General features: G+C 49.1%; 1 protein-coding gene across 7 annotated transcripts in view; it reads left to right on the top strand.

Annotated features, from left to right (window-relative positions):
• Positions 1-9674, top strand: part of RAB3IL1 (RAB3A interacting protein like 1) — a 58042-nt gene extending 48368 nt beyond the window's left edge. For all 7 annotated transcript variants that reach the window (XM_038764528.1, XM_038764526.1, XM_038764525.1 and 4 more), the window contains one exon: positions 7566-9674. In XM_038764528.1, the coding sequence (XP_038620456.1) occupies positions 7566-7648 (83 nt within the window). In that variant the 3' untranslated portion in view covers positions 7649-9674. The remainder of the gene's footprint in view (positions 1-7565) is intronic.
• Positions 9675-16330: the final 6656 nt, after the last annotated feature.

Below are 16330 nucleotides of genomic sequence, written 5' to 3'. Positions count from 1 at the left end.
TAATGACGGCATTTATTAAGCGCCTACTATGTGCGAAGCACTGTTGAGATAACTGAGGCACAGAGAATAATAATAGTAATGTTGGTATTTGTTAAACGCTTACTTCTAGACCGTGAGCCCGCTGTTGGGTAGGGACCGTCTCTATATTATAATGATGGCATTTGTTAAGCGCTTTTTAGACTGTGAGCCCACTGTTGGGTAGGTACTGTCTCTATATGTTGCCAACTTGTACTTCCCAAGCGCTTAGTACAGTGCTCTGCACACAGTAAGCGCTCAATAAATATGATTGATTGATTGATTGATTATGATGTGCAAAGCACTGTTCTAAGCACTGAGGAGTATACAAGGTGATTAGGTTGTCCCGTGGCGGGCTCACAGTCTTAAGCCCCATTTTACAGATAATAATAATAGTAATGACGGCATTTATTAAGCGCTTACTATGTGAGAAGCACTGTTGAGGTAACTGAGGCACAGAATAATAATAGTAATGTTGGTATTTGTTAAGCGCTTACTTCTAGACCGTGAGCCCGCTGCTGGGTAGGGACTGTCTCTATATAATAATAATGGCATTTGTTAAGCGCTTATGATGTGCAAAGCACTGTTCTAAGCGCTGGGGAGGTTACAAGGTGATCAGGTTGTCCCACCTTGGGCTCATAGTCTTAAGCCCCATTTTACAGGTAATAAAAATAGTAATGACAGCATTTATTAAGCGCTTACTATGTGCGAAGCACTGTTGAGGTAACTGAGGCACAGAGAATAATAGTAATGTTGGTATTTGTTAAGCGCTTACTTCTGGACCGTGAGCCCGCTGTTGGGTAGGGACCGTCTCTATATAATAATGATCACATTTGTTAAGCGCTTACAATGTGCAAAGCACTGTTTTAAGCGCTGAGGAGTATACAAGGTGATTAGGCTGTCCCGTGGCAGGCTCACAGTCTTAAGCCCCATTTTACAGATAATAATAATAGTAATGACGGCATTTATTAAGCGCTTACTATGTGCGAAGCACTGTTGAGGTAACTGAGGCACAGAGAATAATAGTAGTAAGGTTGGTATTTGTTAAGCGCTTACTTCTGGACCGTGAGCCCGCTGTTGGGTAGGGACCATCTCTATATAATAATGATGGCATTTGTGAAGCGCTTACTATGTGGAAAGCACTGTTCTAAGCGCTGAGGAGTATACAAGGTGATTAGGTTGTCCCGTGGGGGGCTTACAGTCTTAAGCCCCATTTTACAGATGATGATAATAATAGTAATGATGGCATTTATTAAGCGCTTACTATGTGCGAAGCACTGTTGAGGTAACTGAGGCACAGAGAATAATAATAGTAATGTTGGTATTTGTTAAGCACTTACTTCTAGACTGTGAGCCCGCTGTTGGGTAGGGACCGTCTCTATATAATAATGATGGCATCTGTTAAGCGCTTTTTAGACTGTGAGCCCACAGTTGGATAGGGACTGTCTCTATATGTTGCCAACTTGTACTTCCTAAGCGCTTAGTACAGTGCTCTGCACACAGTAAGCGCTCAATAAATATGATTGATTGATTATGATGTGCAAAGCACTGTTCTAAGCGCTGAGGAGTATACAAGATGATTAGGTTGTCCCATGGGGGGCTCAGTCTTAAGCCCCATTTTACAGATAATAATAGTAGTAATGATGGCATTTATTAAGCGCTTACTATGTGCAAAGCACTGTTGAGGTAACTGAGGTACAGAGACTAATAATAGTAATGTTGGTATTTGTTAAGCACTTCTAGACTGTGAGCCCGCTGTTGGGTAGGGACCGTATCTAGATGATGCCAACTTGGACTTCACAAGCGCTTAGTACAGTGCTCTGCACGCAGTAAGTGCTCAATAAATATGATTGAATGAATGAAGCACTGTTCTAAGCACTGGGGGAGATACAAGGCAATTAGGTTGTCCCACGTGGGACTCACAGTCTTAATCCCCATTTTGCAGATCAAGTAACTGAGGCACAGAGAATAATAATAATAATGTTGGAATTTGTTAAGCGCTTACTATGTGCCAAGCACTCTTCTAAGCGCTGGGGGAGATACAAGGCAATTAGGTTGTCCCACATGGGGCTCACAGTCTTAATCCCCATTTTACAGGTGACATAACTGAGGCACAGAGAATAATAATAATAATAATAATAATGTTGGTATTTGTTAAGCACTTACTATGTGCCAAGCACTCTTCTAAGCGCTGGGGGAGATACAAGGCAAGTTGTCCCACATGGGGCTCACAGTCTTAATCCCCATTTTACAGATGAAGTAACTGAGGCACAGAGAATAACAATAATAATAATGTTGGTCTTTGTTAAGCGCTTACTATGTGCCAAGCACTCTTCTAAGCGCTGGGGGAGATACAAGACAGTTAGGTTGTCCCACATGGGGCTCACAGTCTTAATCCCCATTTTACAGATGAAGTAACTGAGGCACAGAGAATAACAATAATAATAATAACAATAATGTTGGTATTTGTTAAGTGCTTAGTATGTGCTAAGCACTATTCTAAGCACTGGGGGAGATACAAGAGAAGAAGCAGCGTGGCTCAGTGAAAGGAGCCTGGGCTTGGGAGTCTGAGGTCATGGATTCGAATCCCAGCTCCTCCACTTTGTCAGCTGTGTGACTTTGGGCAAGTCACTTCACTTCTCTATGCCTCAGTTACCTCATCTGTAAAATGGGGATTAAGACTGTGAGCCCCACATGGGACAACCTGATCACCTTGTATCGTCCTCAGCGCTTAGAACTGTGCTTTGCACATAGTAAGCGCTTAACAAATGCCATAATTATTATTATTATTACAAGGCAATTAGGTTGTCCCACATGGGGCTCACAGTCCTCATCCCCATTTTACAGATGAGGTAACTGAGGCACAGAGAAGTGAAGTGACTTGCCCAGAGTCACACAGCTGACAGGTGGCAGAGCCGGGATTGGAACCCACGACCTCTGACTCCCAAGCCCGGGCTCTTCCCACCAAGCCAAATGACTTGCCCAAAGTCACACAGCTGACAGTTGGCGGAGCCGGGATTTAATAATAATAATAATAATGATAATGGTATTTGTTAAGCGCTTACTTTGTGCAAAGCACTGTTCTAAGCGCTGGGGGAGATACAAGGTGATCAGGTTGTCCCACATGGGGCTCACGGTCCTGGTCCCCATTTTACAAATGAGGTAACAGAGGCACAGAGAATCAATCATCAATCAATCAATCATATTTATTGAGCGCTTACTGTGTGCAGAGCACCGTACTAAGCGCTTGGGAAGTACAAGTTGGCAACATATAGAGACAGTCCCTACCCAACAACGGGCTCACAGTCTAAAAAAGTTAAGTGACTTGCCCAAAGTCACACAGCGGACAGGTGGCAGAGCTGGGATTCGAACCCATGACCTCTGACTCCAAAGCACATGTTCTTTCCATGAAGCCACAGTGATTTGAACCCACTCCCAAGCCCGTGCTCACTCCGCCACGTCTCCCGGTCTCGTCTGAGGATGGGCTGAGAGGAGCCTAGGCCGGAACCCCAGAGGGGTCCTAAATAATAAAATAATAATAATAATAATAATAATAATAGTAATAATGATATTTATTAAACGCTTACTATGTGCAAAGCACTGTTCTAAGCGCTGGGGAGGTTACAAGGTGATCAGGTTGTCCCACACGGGGCTCACAGTCTTCATCCCCATTTTACAAATGAGGGAACTGAGGCCCAGAGAAGTGACTTCCCAAGCGCTTAGTACACTGCTCTGCACACAGTAAGCGCTCAATAAACACGATTGATTGATTGATAGAAGGGGGTGACAGAGAACAAAACAAAACATATTTTAACAAAGCACGTTATTCAGCGCTTAGAACAGTGCTTTGCACATAGTAAGCACTTATTAAATAAATAATAAATTTATTATTGTTAGATTTATTAATAAATGGCTTAATAAATGCCATCATTGTTATTATTATTAGAACAATGCTTGGCTATATTTATTAACAAAATAAAATAAATAGAATAGATATGTACAAGGAAAATAAATAGAGTAATAAATACGCACAAATATATTAGAACAGTGCTTGGCACATAGTGCTTCCAGACTGTGAGCCCGCTGTTGGGTAGGGACTGTCTCTATGTGTTGCCGACTTGTACTTCCCAAGCGCTTAGTACAGTGCTGTGCACACAGTAAGCGCGCAATAAATACGATTGATTGATTGACTTGCCCAAAGCTGACAAGTGGAGGAGCCGGGATTTGAACCCGTGACCTCTGACTCCAAAGCCCGGGCTCTTTCCACTGAGCCACGTTGGTCCTCGTGGCCCGGGTCAGGGAAGGCGAAGAGGGTGGGATGGGGGGCTGCTTTTAGACTGTGAGCCCACTGTTGGGTAGGGACTATCTCTATATGTTGCCAACTTGGACTTCCCAAGCGCTTAGTACAGTGCTCTGCACACAGTAAGCGCTCAATAAATACGATTGATTGATTGATTGCTGCATCCCGGTGTCCCCCGTGGAGTGTAAGACCAGCGACCCCGAACCCGGAAATGACAGGGACATTCCAGGGCCTTGTCCCCACCGTGGTAGGGAGCTTGCTGGAATAATAATATAATTGGGGTATTTGTTAAGCGCTTACTATGTGCCAGGCACTGGCTAAATGGAAAGAGCAGGGGCCTGAGAGTCGGAGGTCGTGGGTTCTAATCCCGGCTCCGCCACTCATCATCATCATCATCATCAATCGTATTTATTGAGCGCTTACTATGTGCAGAGCACTGTACTAAGCGCTTGGGAAGTACAAATTGGCAACATATAGAGACAGTCCCTCCCCAACAGTGGGCTCACAGTCTAAAAGGGGGTGAGGGGGGGGGAGTCTAAAAGGGGGATCATCATCACAGTTACTCATCAGCTGTGTAACTCTGGGCAAGCCACTTCCCTTCTCTGGGCCTCAGTTACCTCACCTGGAAAATGGGGGTGAAGACTGTGAGCCCCACGTGGGACAACCTGATTACCTTGTATTCCCCCCAGCGCTTGCAGCGTGGCTCAATGGAAAGAGCCCGGGCTTTGGCGTCAGAGGTCATGGGTTCAAATTCCGGCTCCGTCAATTGTCCACTGGGTAACTTTGGGCAAGTCACTTCACTTCTCTGGGCCTCAGTTACCTCATCGGTAAAATGGGGATTAAGACTGTGAGCCCCATGTGGGACAACCTGATCACCTTGCAACCTCCCCAGTGCTTAGAACAGTGCTTTGCACATAGTAAGCGCTTAATAAATGTCATTATTATTCAGCGCTTAGAACAGTGCTTTGCACATAGTAAGCACTTAATAAATAAATAATAAATTTATTATTATTAAATTTATTAATAAATGGCTTAATAAATGCCATCATTATTATTATTATTAGAACAATGCTTGGCACATAGTAAGCGCTTAACAAATGCCATCATTATTATTATTATTATTATTATTATTATTATTGTTACAAGTTAATAGGGTTGGACACAGTCCCCGTCCCACCTGGGGTTTACGGTCTCAATCCCCATTTTACAGATGAGGTCACTGAGGCACAGAGAAGTGAAGTGACTTGGCCATGGTCACACAGCAGACAAGCGGCGGAGTTGGGATTAGAACCCATGTCCTTCTGACGCCCAGGCCTGTGCTCTGTCCACTTCACCATGCTGCTTCTCATTTAGAAAAGCAGCATTAATTCACTCGTTCACTGTACTAAGTGCTTGGGAGAGTGTAATACAACAAGAAACAGGCACATTTCCTGCCCACAGTGAGCTTACAGTCTAGAGAGGGGGAGCAGGAGAAGCAGCGTGGCTTCGTGGAAAGAGCCCGGGTTTGGGTGTCAGGGGTCGCAGGTTCTAATCCCGGCCCCGTCACTTACCAGCATCAGCTTAACTTCTCTGGGCCTCAGTTACCTCGTCTGTAAAATGGAGATTAAGGCTGTGGGCCAACCTGATTACTTTGCGTCTGCCCCAGCGCTTAGAACGGTGTTTGGCACATAGCGCTTTCAAGCACCGTTATTCATTCATTCAGTCGTGTTTCTTGAGTGCTTACTGTGTGCAGGGCACTGTACTAAGCGCTTGGGAGGTACGTCAGCAACATATAGAGACGGTCCGTACCCATTATTCATCAGTCTCTTCGTTTCTCAATCCTCCGGCAGGCTTCACGGAGCGGGTGAGGGCCTCGCGTTGGCATCGCGGAGAAGCCCCGGCTGGTTCACTTTACTACCAAGTGCCTGCCAGAAGCAGCATGGCCTAATAGATAGAGGACGGGCATGGGAGTCAGAAGGTCATGGGTTCCAATCCCGGCTCCGTCACTTATGTGCCGCGTGACCTTGGGCCAGTCGCTTCATTTCTCTGTGCCTCAGTTTCCTCAACTGATCAATAATCAATCAATCATATTTATTGAGCGCTTACTATGTGCAGAGCACTGTACTAAGCACTTGGGAAGTACAAATTGGCCACATATAGAGGCAGTCCCTACCCAACAGTGGGCTCACAGTGTAAAAGGGGGAGACAGAGAACAAAACCAAACATACTAACAAAATAAATAGAATAGATATGTACAAGTAAAATAAATAAATAGAGTAATAAATATGTACAAACATATATACGTATATACAGGTGCTGTGGGGAAGGGAAGGAGGTAAGATGGGGGGGATGGAGAGGGGGGCGAGGGGGAGAGGAAGGAAGGGGCTCAGTCTGGGAAGGCCTCCTGGAGGAGGTGAGCTCTCAGCAGGGCCTTGAAGGGAGGAAGAGAGCTATCTTGGCGGATGGGCAGCGGGAGGGCATTCCAGGCTGATAAAATGATAAACTGATAAAATGGGGATTAAGATTGTGAACCCCGCGAGGGACAGGGACTGTGTCCACCCTGATTTGCTTGTATCCCCCCCCCGCCGAGTGCTTAGAACAGTCTTTGGCACATAGTAAGAGCTTAATCAATCAATCAATCAATCAATCAATCGTATTTATTTATTTATTTATTTATTTTATTTATTTATTTATTGGCTTAACACATACCACAGTTGTTATTACTGTTACTTCACATGGTTCAGTTCCAAATCAATCAATCAATCGTATTTATTGAGCGCTTACTGTGTGCAGAGCACTGGACTAAGCGCTTGGGAAGTGCAAGTTGGCAAACGGCAGTTACAGGACTGCCTGTCCTCCCCTCAATCCCCTCATCACTGGAGAGAGCTGCACATCCCTAGGAGGAAGCTTAGGCGATTTTTTTGTTTGTTTCCATTTTTGTTGTATGTAAATGTTATCTGTCAAGCACTGTTCTAAGCACTGGGGAAGAAACAAGACAAGCAGGCCAGCCCCAATCCCCTGTCCCGCTTTTGGCCCAAAATCTAAGTAGGAGAGAGAACGGGTTTTGGCCAGGGCACAGGGTTGGGGGGGCAAATGATCCCCTCCAGCAGCAGGGAGGAGTCGGGGGGGTTCTCCCCTGAATCCTAATCCTAATCCCCTTTGGCTCCCAGTCTGTGGCCTTTGCTCAGTGACCATCCCAGGGTTGAGCCGGGCCAGCCCGTCCAGAGCGTGACCCCCGCCCCACGACCTCTCCCTGTCGTTCCCTTCGCAGCGGAGCTGATGTTCTGGCAGATCATGCGGCTACGGAAGGAAATGTCCCTCGCGAAGCTCGGCTTCTACCCCAGCGAGGCCTAGAGTGGCGTGACGGAGCCCGGGCTGGTGGCGGAGATGCCCGGGAGAGAACGGGGGCTGCTCCAAGTGCCAAGCGTGCCAACCAAGCCAAGCCTCGAGGGGCATCCCCCCGCACGGACCCTGGAGTTCTCCGTCAGGGCCGAGAGGGCTGCACAGTGACCCAGAGGAAGATTTTCTCTCTCTTTCTGTCTCTCTCTGCTCTGCATCACAACCTGGAGAACTTTTGGAAGGACTAGCTCTGCCTCCTGTGCACGGCCTCTCTCCAGGGTCCGAGGGGGGCCAAAGCTGCCAGCTCTGGGCAGCCCCGTCCGGAGAGATGCGACGCTGCCCACGGAACCTCCTGCTATGCTTCCAGACTCAGATGTCGCCTGGTGCCCTCCACCCCAGCTACAGCCCCCGCTGGCCCGCACCCGCCCACCTTCTCCGGCCCCCAGAACAGGAAAGGCCGGACGGCCGTGTGGGCAGAGCCCATCCGAACGGTGCCGCCCTTTCCCGAGCAGCTCCATCCCCTGACAGCAAGAATGACATCAGGAATGCCCTTAGTAGCCGCTGGAGCCCGTGGAGCCAGGGGAGGAGATGACCTGGGCTCGAACCCCGGTCCAGCAGCCATCTTGCTCGTGTCTTCCCCCAAAGATGGAATCACCGCCCGCCCCAATCACCCTCCTCCAGGAGGTAGCATCTGCCCACACTGGGTGGGTGAATCACAGCTCAGGCTCTGGCCGGGGCCTCCCCAGGCCTGGGGTGTCAAGGCCTGGGGGCTGTGATGGGGGCCGAACCTCCTCCAGGACACAAGCAAATGAAGGTAGTTACCACTCCCACAACCCGAGGGGAGTCGGGAGAGGCCTTGGGCTTTGGGAAAGGCTCTCTGTTCTCTTCCTCTCCCTCCCCCTGCTTCACCATGACGGTGCCACTTGCTGCTATCTTACTGGATTCAGGGCTCTCCTCTCTGAGCAGGGCAGGGACTCAACCTGTCCTCCCTGCCCTCGAAGCCTCAGTTTCCCCACAATTGGCTTTTCTCTGCCTGGGCTCTTGAGGCCCAGCCGGGTTGTGCGGGTGTCCCCGAGCGGCCCTGCGGCCGGACAAAGCCCCTCTGTCTCCCTGCAGGCCTTGGAGTTGGCCGAAGCAAGGACTACCTCCGCACTTAGCCCTTTGGGCAGCTGCTCTGTGAGTGGGACTTTGGAGCGAGACCTTCCCGGCCACTGGGAAGCTGAGGGAGCATCAAATGGGGCCTGGGTCAAGTTCATTTTGGTCCGGGGCGGGCGAGTGGACGGTGGCCCCCATCACTGTCCCGCCCGGAGCCCCAGGCTGATGAGGCCCTCCCTGAGCCCGGGGTGTATTTGATGGGATACCCCGGTTCTGGCATGGCATCGCAGGGGTGGGAGGAGCCTGGCCCGCTTCCCGCACCCAGCCTGCGGCCCCTGGCTCCCACTTCCTGCCCTTCCCCTTCCCCCTTTCTCCTCCCGAGGTTGAGGGGGGCCCGGGCACAGAGGGCGGGGCTTCCCCAGGAGTGCTCCAGCCACGAGAGGGAGGATGGCTGGGGAGTCCAGGAATGTGGTCCAGTGACTTGGAGGCCATCCCGGGAAAACGGAGGGCCTCTTCCACAAAAGGAAACACGCTCGCCTCTTCTGGGGGGAACCAAATAAGGAAGCGGGGCAGCGGAGGGCAGGGGGCGGGAAAGCAGAGCAGCCCCAGCTCCGTCACCCTGATGACCGAGGGCGGGGGGCTCCGGCTCCTGCTACGTCCCCGTCCCGTGCCTCGTCCTGGGGTTTCAGCCCTGGGATTTGTTACAGTCAGAAGGACGGGGCAGGGGCCCCTTCCTCTCCCTAAGATACTTAGAAGGAAGCAGTCCTGGGGCTTCTGAGCTAAAGTTGGACTGGAGGTCCCAAGAGCTCCCCAGAGCCTCCGGCGGAGGCTCAACCGATTTGGGGTGGCCGGGGACAGCTACACATCGCTGCATTACCCGCTAGTATTTTCTTCTTTTAATAAAATGTAACACGAGCTCTATTTAATAAATGAAGACTATTGTTAAGCTCTAGTCTTCCCTCCTTCCTCCCCACCCCCTTATGAATTATCTTATTTTCGAACCTCGCCACCTGCAGAAAGAGATCACACAATCCCCTTTCTTCCTCCTCCCGCTGGGGCTAAGCCTGTGGAATTTTTTGATTGCCATCATCACCTTCAATTACCGCCCCGGGACAGGCCACAGTGGGGCCCTTTCCCAGGCCTTCGTTATCCCATCCCTGCCTGGCTGGGGCAGAGGGGAGCCCACGGGGGCATTTAACTTGGATAAGACGAAGACCGACTGTCGAGGAGGAAGCTGGAAGTCGAAACGAGGCATCCGGGAGCTTGGGTATGAATCGGCAGGGTCAGCAGAAGGCCGGATTGAGGGGCAGCCCTGTCTGTAGAGGAACCAAGCCAGGTGAGCCGTACACGTCCCATTAATCAGTCAATCAATCAATCATATTTGTTGAGCGCTTACTGTGTGCAGAGCACTGTACTAACCGCTTGAGAAGTCCAAGTTGGCAACATATAGAGACAGTCCCTACCCAACAGTGGGCTCACAGTCTAAAAGGGGGAGACAGAGAACAAAACCAAACATACTAACAAAATAAATAGAATACATATGTACAAGTAAAATAAATAAATAGAATAATACTAGGGGCCGTGAGCCAGCGTTCACTTCCACAGTTTGCCGTGCAGGATACTTCCCGGCCAGGCTGGAAGTTCCACGTGGGCAGGGAAAGAGTCTGCCAACTCTGTTGTGTTGTGCTCTCCCAAGGGCTTAGTCCTGGGCTCTGCACACAGTAGGAGAAGCAGCAAGACATAGCGGATAGAGCGCGGGATTGGGAGCCAGAAGGTCATGGGTTCTGATCTTGCCTCCACCACTTGTCTGTTGTGTGACCCTGAGGAAATCACTTCAATTCTCTGTGCCTCGGTTCCCTCATCTCTAAAATGGGGATTGAGACTGTGAGCCCCACATAGGGACAGGGATTGCTCCCAGTTCATTTTGTTTGTTTCCACCCCGGCACTTTAGTACAGTGCCTGGCACATAGTAAGGGCTTGACAACTACCATCATTATTAAGTGCTCAATAAATACTGTTGATTGATTGAGGGAGCCTGGGAAGTTGTATTAGAGCAAAAATAACGCCCCAAATTAAGTCCTGAGTTGCTCGAAGTCTGGCACAGGATCTCTCCCCTTGGCTAATGCTCTGTTACCTAGAAGTCCCTGCGAATGCACTGAGTTTTCCCAAACATGGACCATCCACGTCGCTTTGAATCCAACAGCGCTTTGCTCCTGTAACTACAAGGTTTAGATTGTTCCCAGGAAGATTGTAAGCTCCTCAAGGTCAGGGATTATACTTACTCTTGATTCCAACCAAGGATGTAGTGGAGTGTTCTACACAGAATCAGTGCTCAGTAAATACTGTTGAAGATCATTCATTCATTCAATTGTATTTATTGAGTGCTTACTGTGTGCAGAGCACTGTACTAAGCGCTTGGGAAGTCCAAGTTGGCAACATATAGAGACGGTCCCCACCCAGCAGCGGGCTCACAGTCTAGAAGGGGGAGACAGAGAATAAAACAAAGCATATTAACAAAATAAAATAAGTAGAATAAATATGTACAAGTAAAATAAATAGATCGAATAATAGTAATAATAATAATAATAGTACTGTTGCTTGCAATGGTACCACGACCTCAATCAATCAATCAATTGTATTTATTGAGCACTTACTGTGTGCAGAGCACTGTATTAAGCGCTTGGGAAGTACAAATTGGCAACAAATAGAGATGGTCCCTACCCAACAGTGGGCGCACAGTCTAATATACTTACTAAGTGCCAAGCACTGTTCTAAGCACTGGGGCAGATAGAAGATCATCAGGTTGGGCATAGTCCCACATGGGACTCACACTCTTAATCCCCATTTTTACAGATGAGGTCATTGAAGCTCAGAGAAGTGAAGTGACTTTCCCAAGGTCACACAGTAGACGGGACGGAGTTGGGATTAGAACCCAGGTCCTTCTGATTCCCAGGTGCTTCTGACTCCCATGATGATGATGATGGTATTTGTTAAGCGCTTACTATGTGCGAAGCACTGTTCTAAGCGCTGGGCCCATGCTCTATCTACTAATCCAGGCTGCTTAGAATCACTCAATCAGTTGTATTTATTGAAAGCTTAATAAATGTGCAGTATATTGTTTTAACAGCAAGAAAAGTCTTGCTTGTGTAGTATTTGGCTAGAGTGACAGCACGGTGGGCTACTCTCTGCCCTATAATATAATAATAATGGCATTTATTAAGTGCTTTCTATGTGCAAAACACTGTTCTAAGCGCTGGGGGGGATACAAGGTGATCAGGTTGTCCCGCGTGGGGCTCAGTCTTCATCCCCATTTTACAGATGACGGAATGAGGCACAGAGAAGTTAAGTGACTCGCCCAAAGTCACACAGCTGACAAGTGGCAGAGCCAGGATTTGAACCCATGACCTCTGACTCCAAAGCCCGGGCTCTTTTCCACCGAGCCACACTGCTTCTCATGACTTGGATCCAGCTACTCAATTTGGGCCTCCTGGAGGGAGGTTAGGCTCCATTTGTCCTGAGGTCAGGAAAATACTGAAAATACTTTCCAAGAAATGGCTCCTTAATTATTTCATTCAGATGAGCTTAGCACAGTACTCTGCGCAGAGTCGGGCATAATGGGAAGCAGCATGGGCCTGGGAGTAATAAGGACCTTGGTTCCAATCCCGGCTCCCCAACTTGTCTGCTGCGTGACCTTGGGTAAGTCACGTCACTTCTCTGGGCCTCGGTAACCTCATCTGTGAAATGGGGGTCCAAACTGAGCCCTATGTGGGGCAGGCAGCGTGTCCAATCTGATTAGCATATATCTACCACAGCACTTTGACAGTGCCTGGGACATAGTAAATGCTTAATGAACGCCATAAAAAAATGGGCATTTTACAGGGCAGTGCTTTTTGCCTCTTGTATCATCAGAGGGGGTGAATTGACAAGTAAATTGACAAGAATTTATGACAAGAATTGTCATTGACATTGTCAAATGACATTGAATTGTTATATATTGACAAGAATATATGTTGCCAACTTGTACTTCCCAAGCGCTTAGTACAGTGCTCTGCACACAGTAAGCGCTCAATAAATACGATTGATGATGATGAAGAATTGACGTGTCAATTGAATGCTGTTTCCAGTGCCAGTGTAGGAAAGCTGGCCAGTGAAAAAACTGGGTAGAAAGAGCATCAATTCTTTTGCAATGCGGTGCTGGGGAAGTCCTTTGCGAATACCACGGACGGCTCGAAAAACAAACGGATGGATTTTGGAGCAAATTTAGCCGAAGTGGCCTTTGGGACGTCAAACGACTCGATTTAGATTGGCATATTTTGGACACATAATATGAACTGGTTCTCTGGAGGAGACACTAATGCTAGGATAAGTGCAGGGAAGACGTGGAAGAGGCAGACCTGCAGCTCGATGGATCGAGCCCCTCACCGTGATAAGGGAAAGAACCGTTAGGTTACGGATTATGGCAGAAGACGGGACGTTCTGGAGAAAATAGATCAGAATCGGAAAAGACTAGGCGGCACTTGACAGTGATGGTTGGCAGCAGAGGGCATGCTGGGAGCGGCCTCAGGACTGGGGCCCTGCTCCAGGATCGTTAGCCAAGCCCCCGGTGGGCCTACCGTTTGGTGGTGGCCGTGGCCGTGGGGACCCCTTTCCTTTCCTCCATTGACCTCTGCCGCCAGCCCCTGCAGACCAACCAGCCTGGTGTTTGGTGGGCAAGGACTGAACAGTTCTTTTGTGAACTTGTGGACGGGAAACGTGTCTATCAACTATCTTGTATCGTCCTCTCCCAAGCGCTTAGTATAGTGCTCTGGACGCAATAAGTGCTCAGAAAATGCCAATGATTGAGGCTTTTGAGGCCTCCTCCTCCTCCTTCCTCTCCTCCTCCTTTTCCCCCTCCTCTTCTCCCTCCTCCCCCTCTCCCCTCCTCCTCCTTTTCCTCCTCCTCCCTTTCCCTCCTCCTCCTCCCTTCTCTCCTCCTCCTTTCCCCCCTCCTCCCTCCTCCCCTCCTCCTCCTTTTCCTCCTCCTCCTTCCTCCTCTCCTCCTCCTCCCTTTCCCTCCTCCTCCTCCCTTCTCCTCCTTTCCCCCCTCCTCCCTCCTCCCCTCCTCCTCCTTTTCCTCCTCCTCCTTCCTCCTCTCCTCCTCCTCCCTTTCCCTCCTCCTCCTCCCTTTCCCTCCTTCTCCTCCTTTTCCTTCTCCTCCCTTCTCTCTTCCTCCTTTTCCCCCTCCTCTTTTCCCTCCTCCCCTCCTCCTCCTTTTCCTCCTCCTCTTTTCCCTCCTCCCCTCCTCCTCCTTTTCCTCCTCCTCCCTTTCCCTCCTCCTCCTTTTCCTTCCTCCTCCTCCCTCCTCTCCTCCTCCTTTTCCCCCTCCTCTTCTCCCTCCTCCCCTCCTCCTTTTCCTCCTCCTCCTTTTCCCCTCCTCTTCTCCCTCCTCCCCTCCTCCTCCTTTTCCCCTCCTCTTCTCCCTCCTCCCCATCTCCTTTTCCTCCTCCTCCTTCCTCCTCTCCTCCTCCTCCTTTCCCCCCTCCTCTTTTCCTCCTCCTTCCCCTCCTCCTCTTCTTTCCCTCCTCCTCTTCTCCCTCCTCTCCTCCTCCTCCTCTTCTCTCCCCTCCTATTCCCTCCCATCCTCCTCCCTCCTCTTCTTCTTCCTCCTTCTCTCCCTCCTCCTCCCCTCCCTTCTCACTGCAAACCCCAGGTGGGACAACCTGATCACCTGGTATCCTCCCCAGCACTTAGAACAGTGCTGCGCTTAGAACAGTGCTTTGCAAATAGTAAGTGCTTAACAAATGCCATCATTATTATTTTCGTGATCACGGGATCCAGCATAAAGTACCTGGGATGGTCTCAGCCCTTTCTGGGAAGACGGGAGCCGGTAACAAAATGCCAGGAAGGGAGGGATAATTATCCTGTATTTGTGTGGCATGACAGCTATAGCCTCCCCTCAGGGCGGGGGAAGGAGCGAAGCTAGGTTTCAGCCAACGCATCTTCTCGAAACTAAAATCTGGCCTGCAAATACCTAAGCTCTGCAAACAATGATGGCTGTGTGTATAGACTGTGGAAGGAACTGATCATCAGTTCTTCTGTGACACGTGTTCCCCTTCACGCTTCGGATAGGGTTGGGTTTTTTTATTTTTAATGGCATTTAAGTGCTTACCATATGCCAGGTACTGTACTAAGCACTTGCGTAGATACGAGATAGGTTGGACACAGTCCTTGTCCCACATGGGGCTCATGGTGTGGCTCAGTGGAAAGAGCCCGGGCTTTGGAGTCAGAGGTCATGGGTTCAAATCCCGGCTCCGCCAATTGCCAGCTGGGTGACTTTGGGCAAGTCACTTCACTTCTCTGGGCCTCAGTTACCTCATCTGGAAAATGGGGATTAAGACTGTGAGCCCCCCATGGGACAACCTGATCGCCTTGTAACCTCCCCAGCACTTAGAACAGTGTTTTGCACATAGTAAGTGCTTAATAAATGCTATCATTATTATTATTATTATAAATCTCCATTTTACAAATGAGGTAACCGAGGCACAGATAAGTTAAGTACAGCATTGAGTGCAGTGCTTGGCACATAGTAAGTGCTTAACAAATGTCATTGTTATTATTATTAAGTGACTTGCCCAAGGTCACACAGCAGAATCGTGGTGGAGCCGGGATTAGACCCCAATCAATCAATCAATCAATCGTATTTACTGAGCTCTTACTGTGTGCAGAGCACTGTACTAAGCACTTGGGAAGTACAAGTTGGCAACATATAGAGACGGTCCCTACCCAACAGTGGGCTCACAGTCTAGAAGGGACTCTAGATGCCAATTTGTACTTCCCAAGCGCTTAGTACAGTGCTCTGCACATAGTAAGCGCTCAATAAATACGATTGATTGATTGATTGATTGACTCCCAGCGCTTAGAACAGTGCTTTGCACATAGTAAGCGCTTAATAAATACCATCATTATTATTATTATTTATTCTGTCTCCCAGGCCTGTGCTTTATCCATTAAGCCACGATGCACCGGGACTTCAGCATCATCGTCAAGTACCCGGACATCTCTGGGGCCTCCTTGGCCAAGGGAAGGGGAGCCAAAGTCCGGCCTAGAGAGCCAAGGTCCTTGGAAGGGTCAAACCTTGCAATGCCGAGGGGGCCGGGACCCCGTAGCCGGGGGCCGGGGGGGATTACTATTAATAATAATAATAATAGTGTGATTCATTGATAATGCAGGATTTTGTAGCCCTCCCGAGATCCCTTCCCTCACTCTCTATCATCACCCATCTAGCGGGTCTCAGTCACTGACAAAATAAGCCGCAGTCTTTGAGACGGTGCTTCTTCATTCATTCTAATCATATTTATTGAGCGCTCGTCACTTGAAGCTGTTCTACTTTCCTTGCTCAGATCACAGATGAAATCATTGGCGTCAGAGATGGTGTTGGGGCGAATCCAGCTCCCTCAGCCATGCTGAAGCTTGGTGCCCACAGTCTTCCAGAACTTGAATTCCATCAGAAGTCTGAAATCAGATTCTTTTTCTTGCTCTGTCTGGGTTCGATTTCTACCTCTGGTTGTACTTGGATTTGCTCCCTTTTTTCACCCCACCCACAGCCCCACAGCATGAACGGCC

This window comes from Tachyglossus aculeatus, chromosome 22 (genome assembly GCF_015852505.1).
Source record: "Tachyglossus aculeatus isolate mTacAcu1 chromosome 22, mTacAcu1.pri, whole genome shotgun sequence".
Lineage (NCBI taxonomy): Eukaryota > Metazoa > Chordata > Mammalia > Monotremata > Tachyglossidae > Tachyglossus > Tachyglossus aculeatus.
This window is presented reverse-complemented; position numbering and strand designations above follow the sequence as displayed.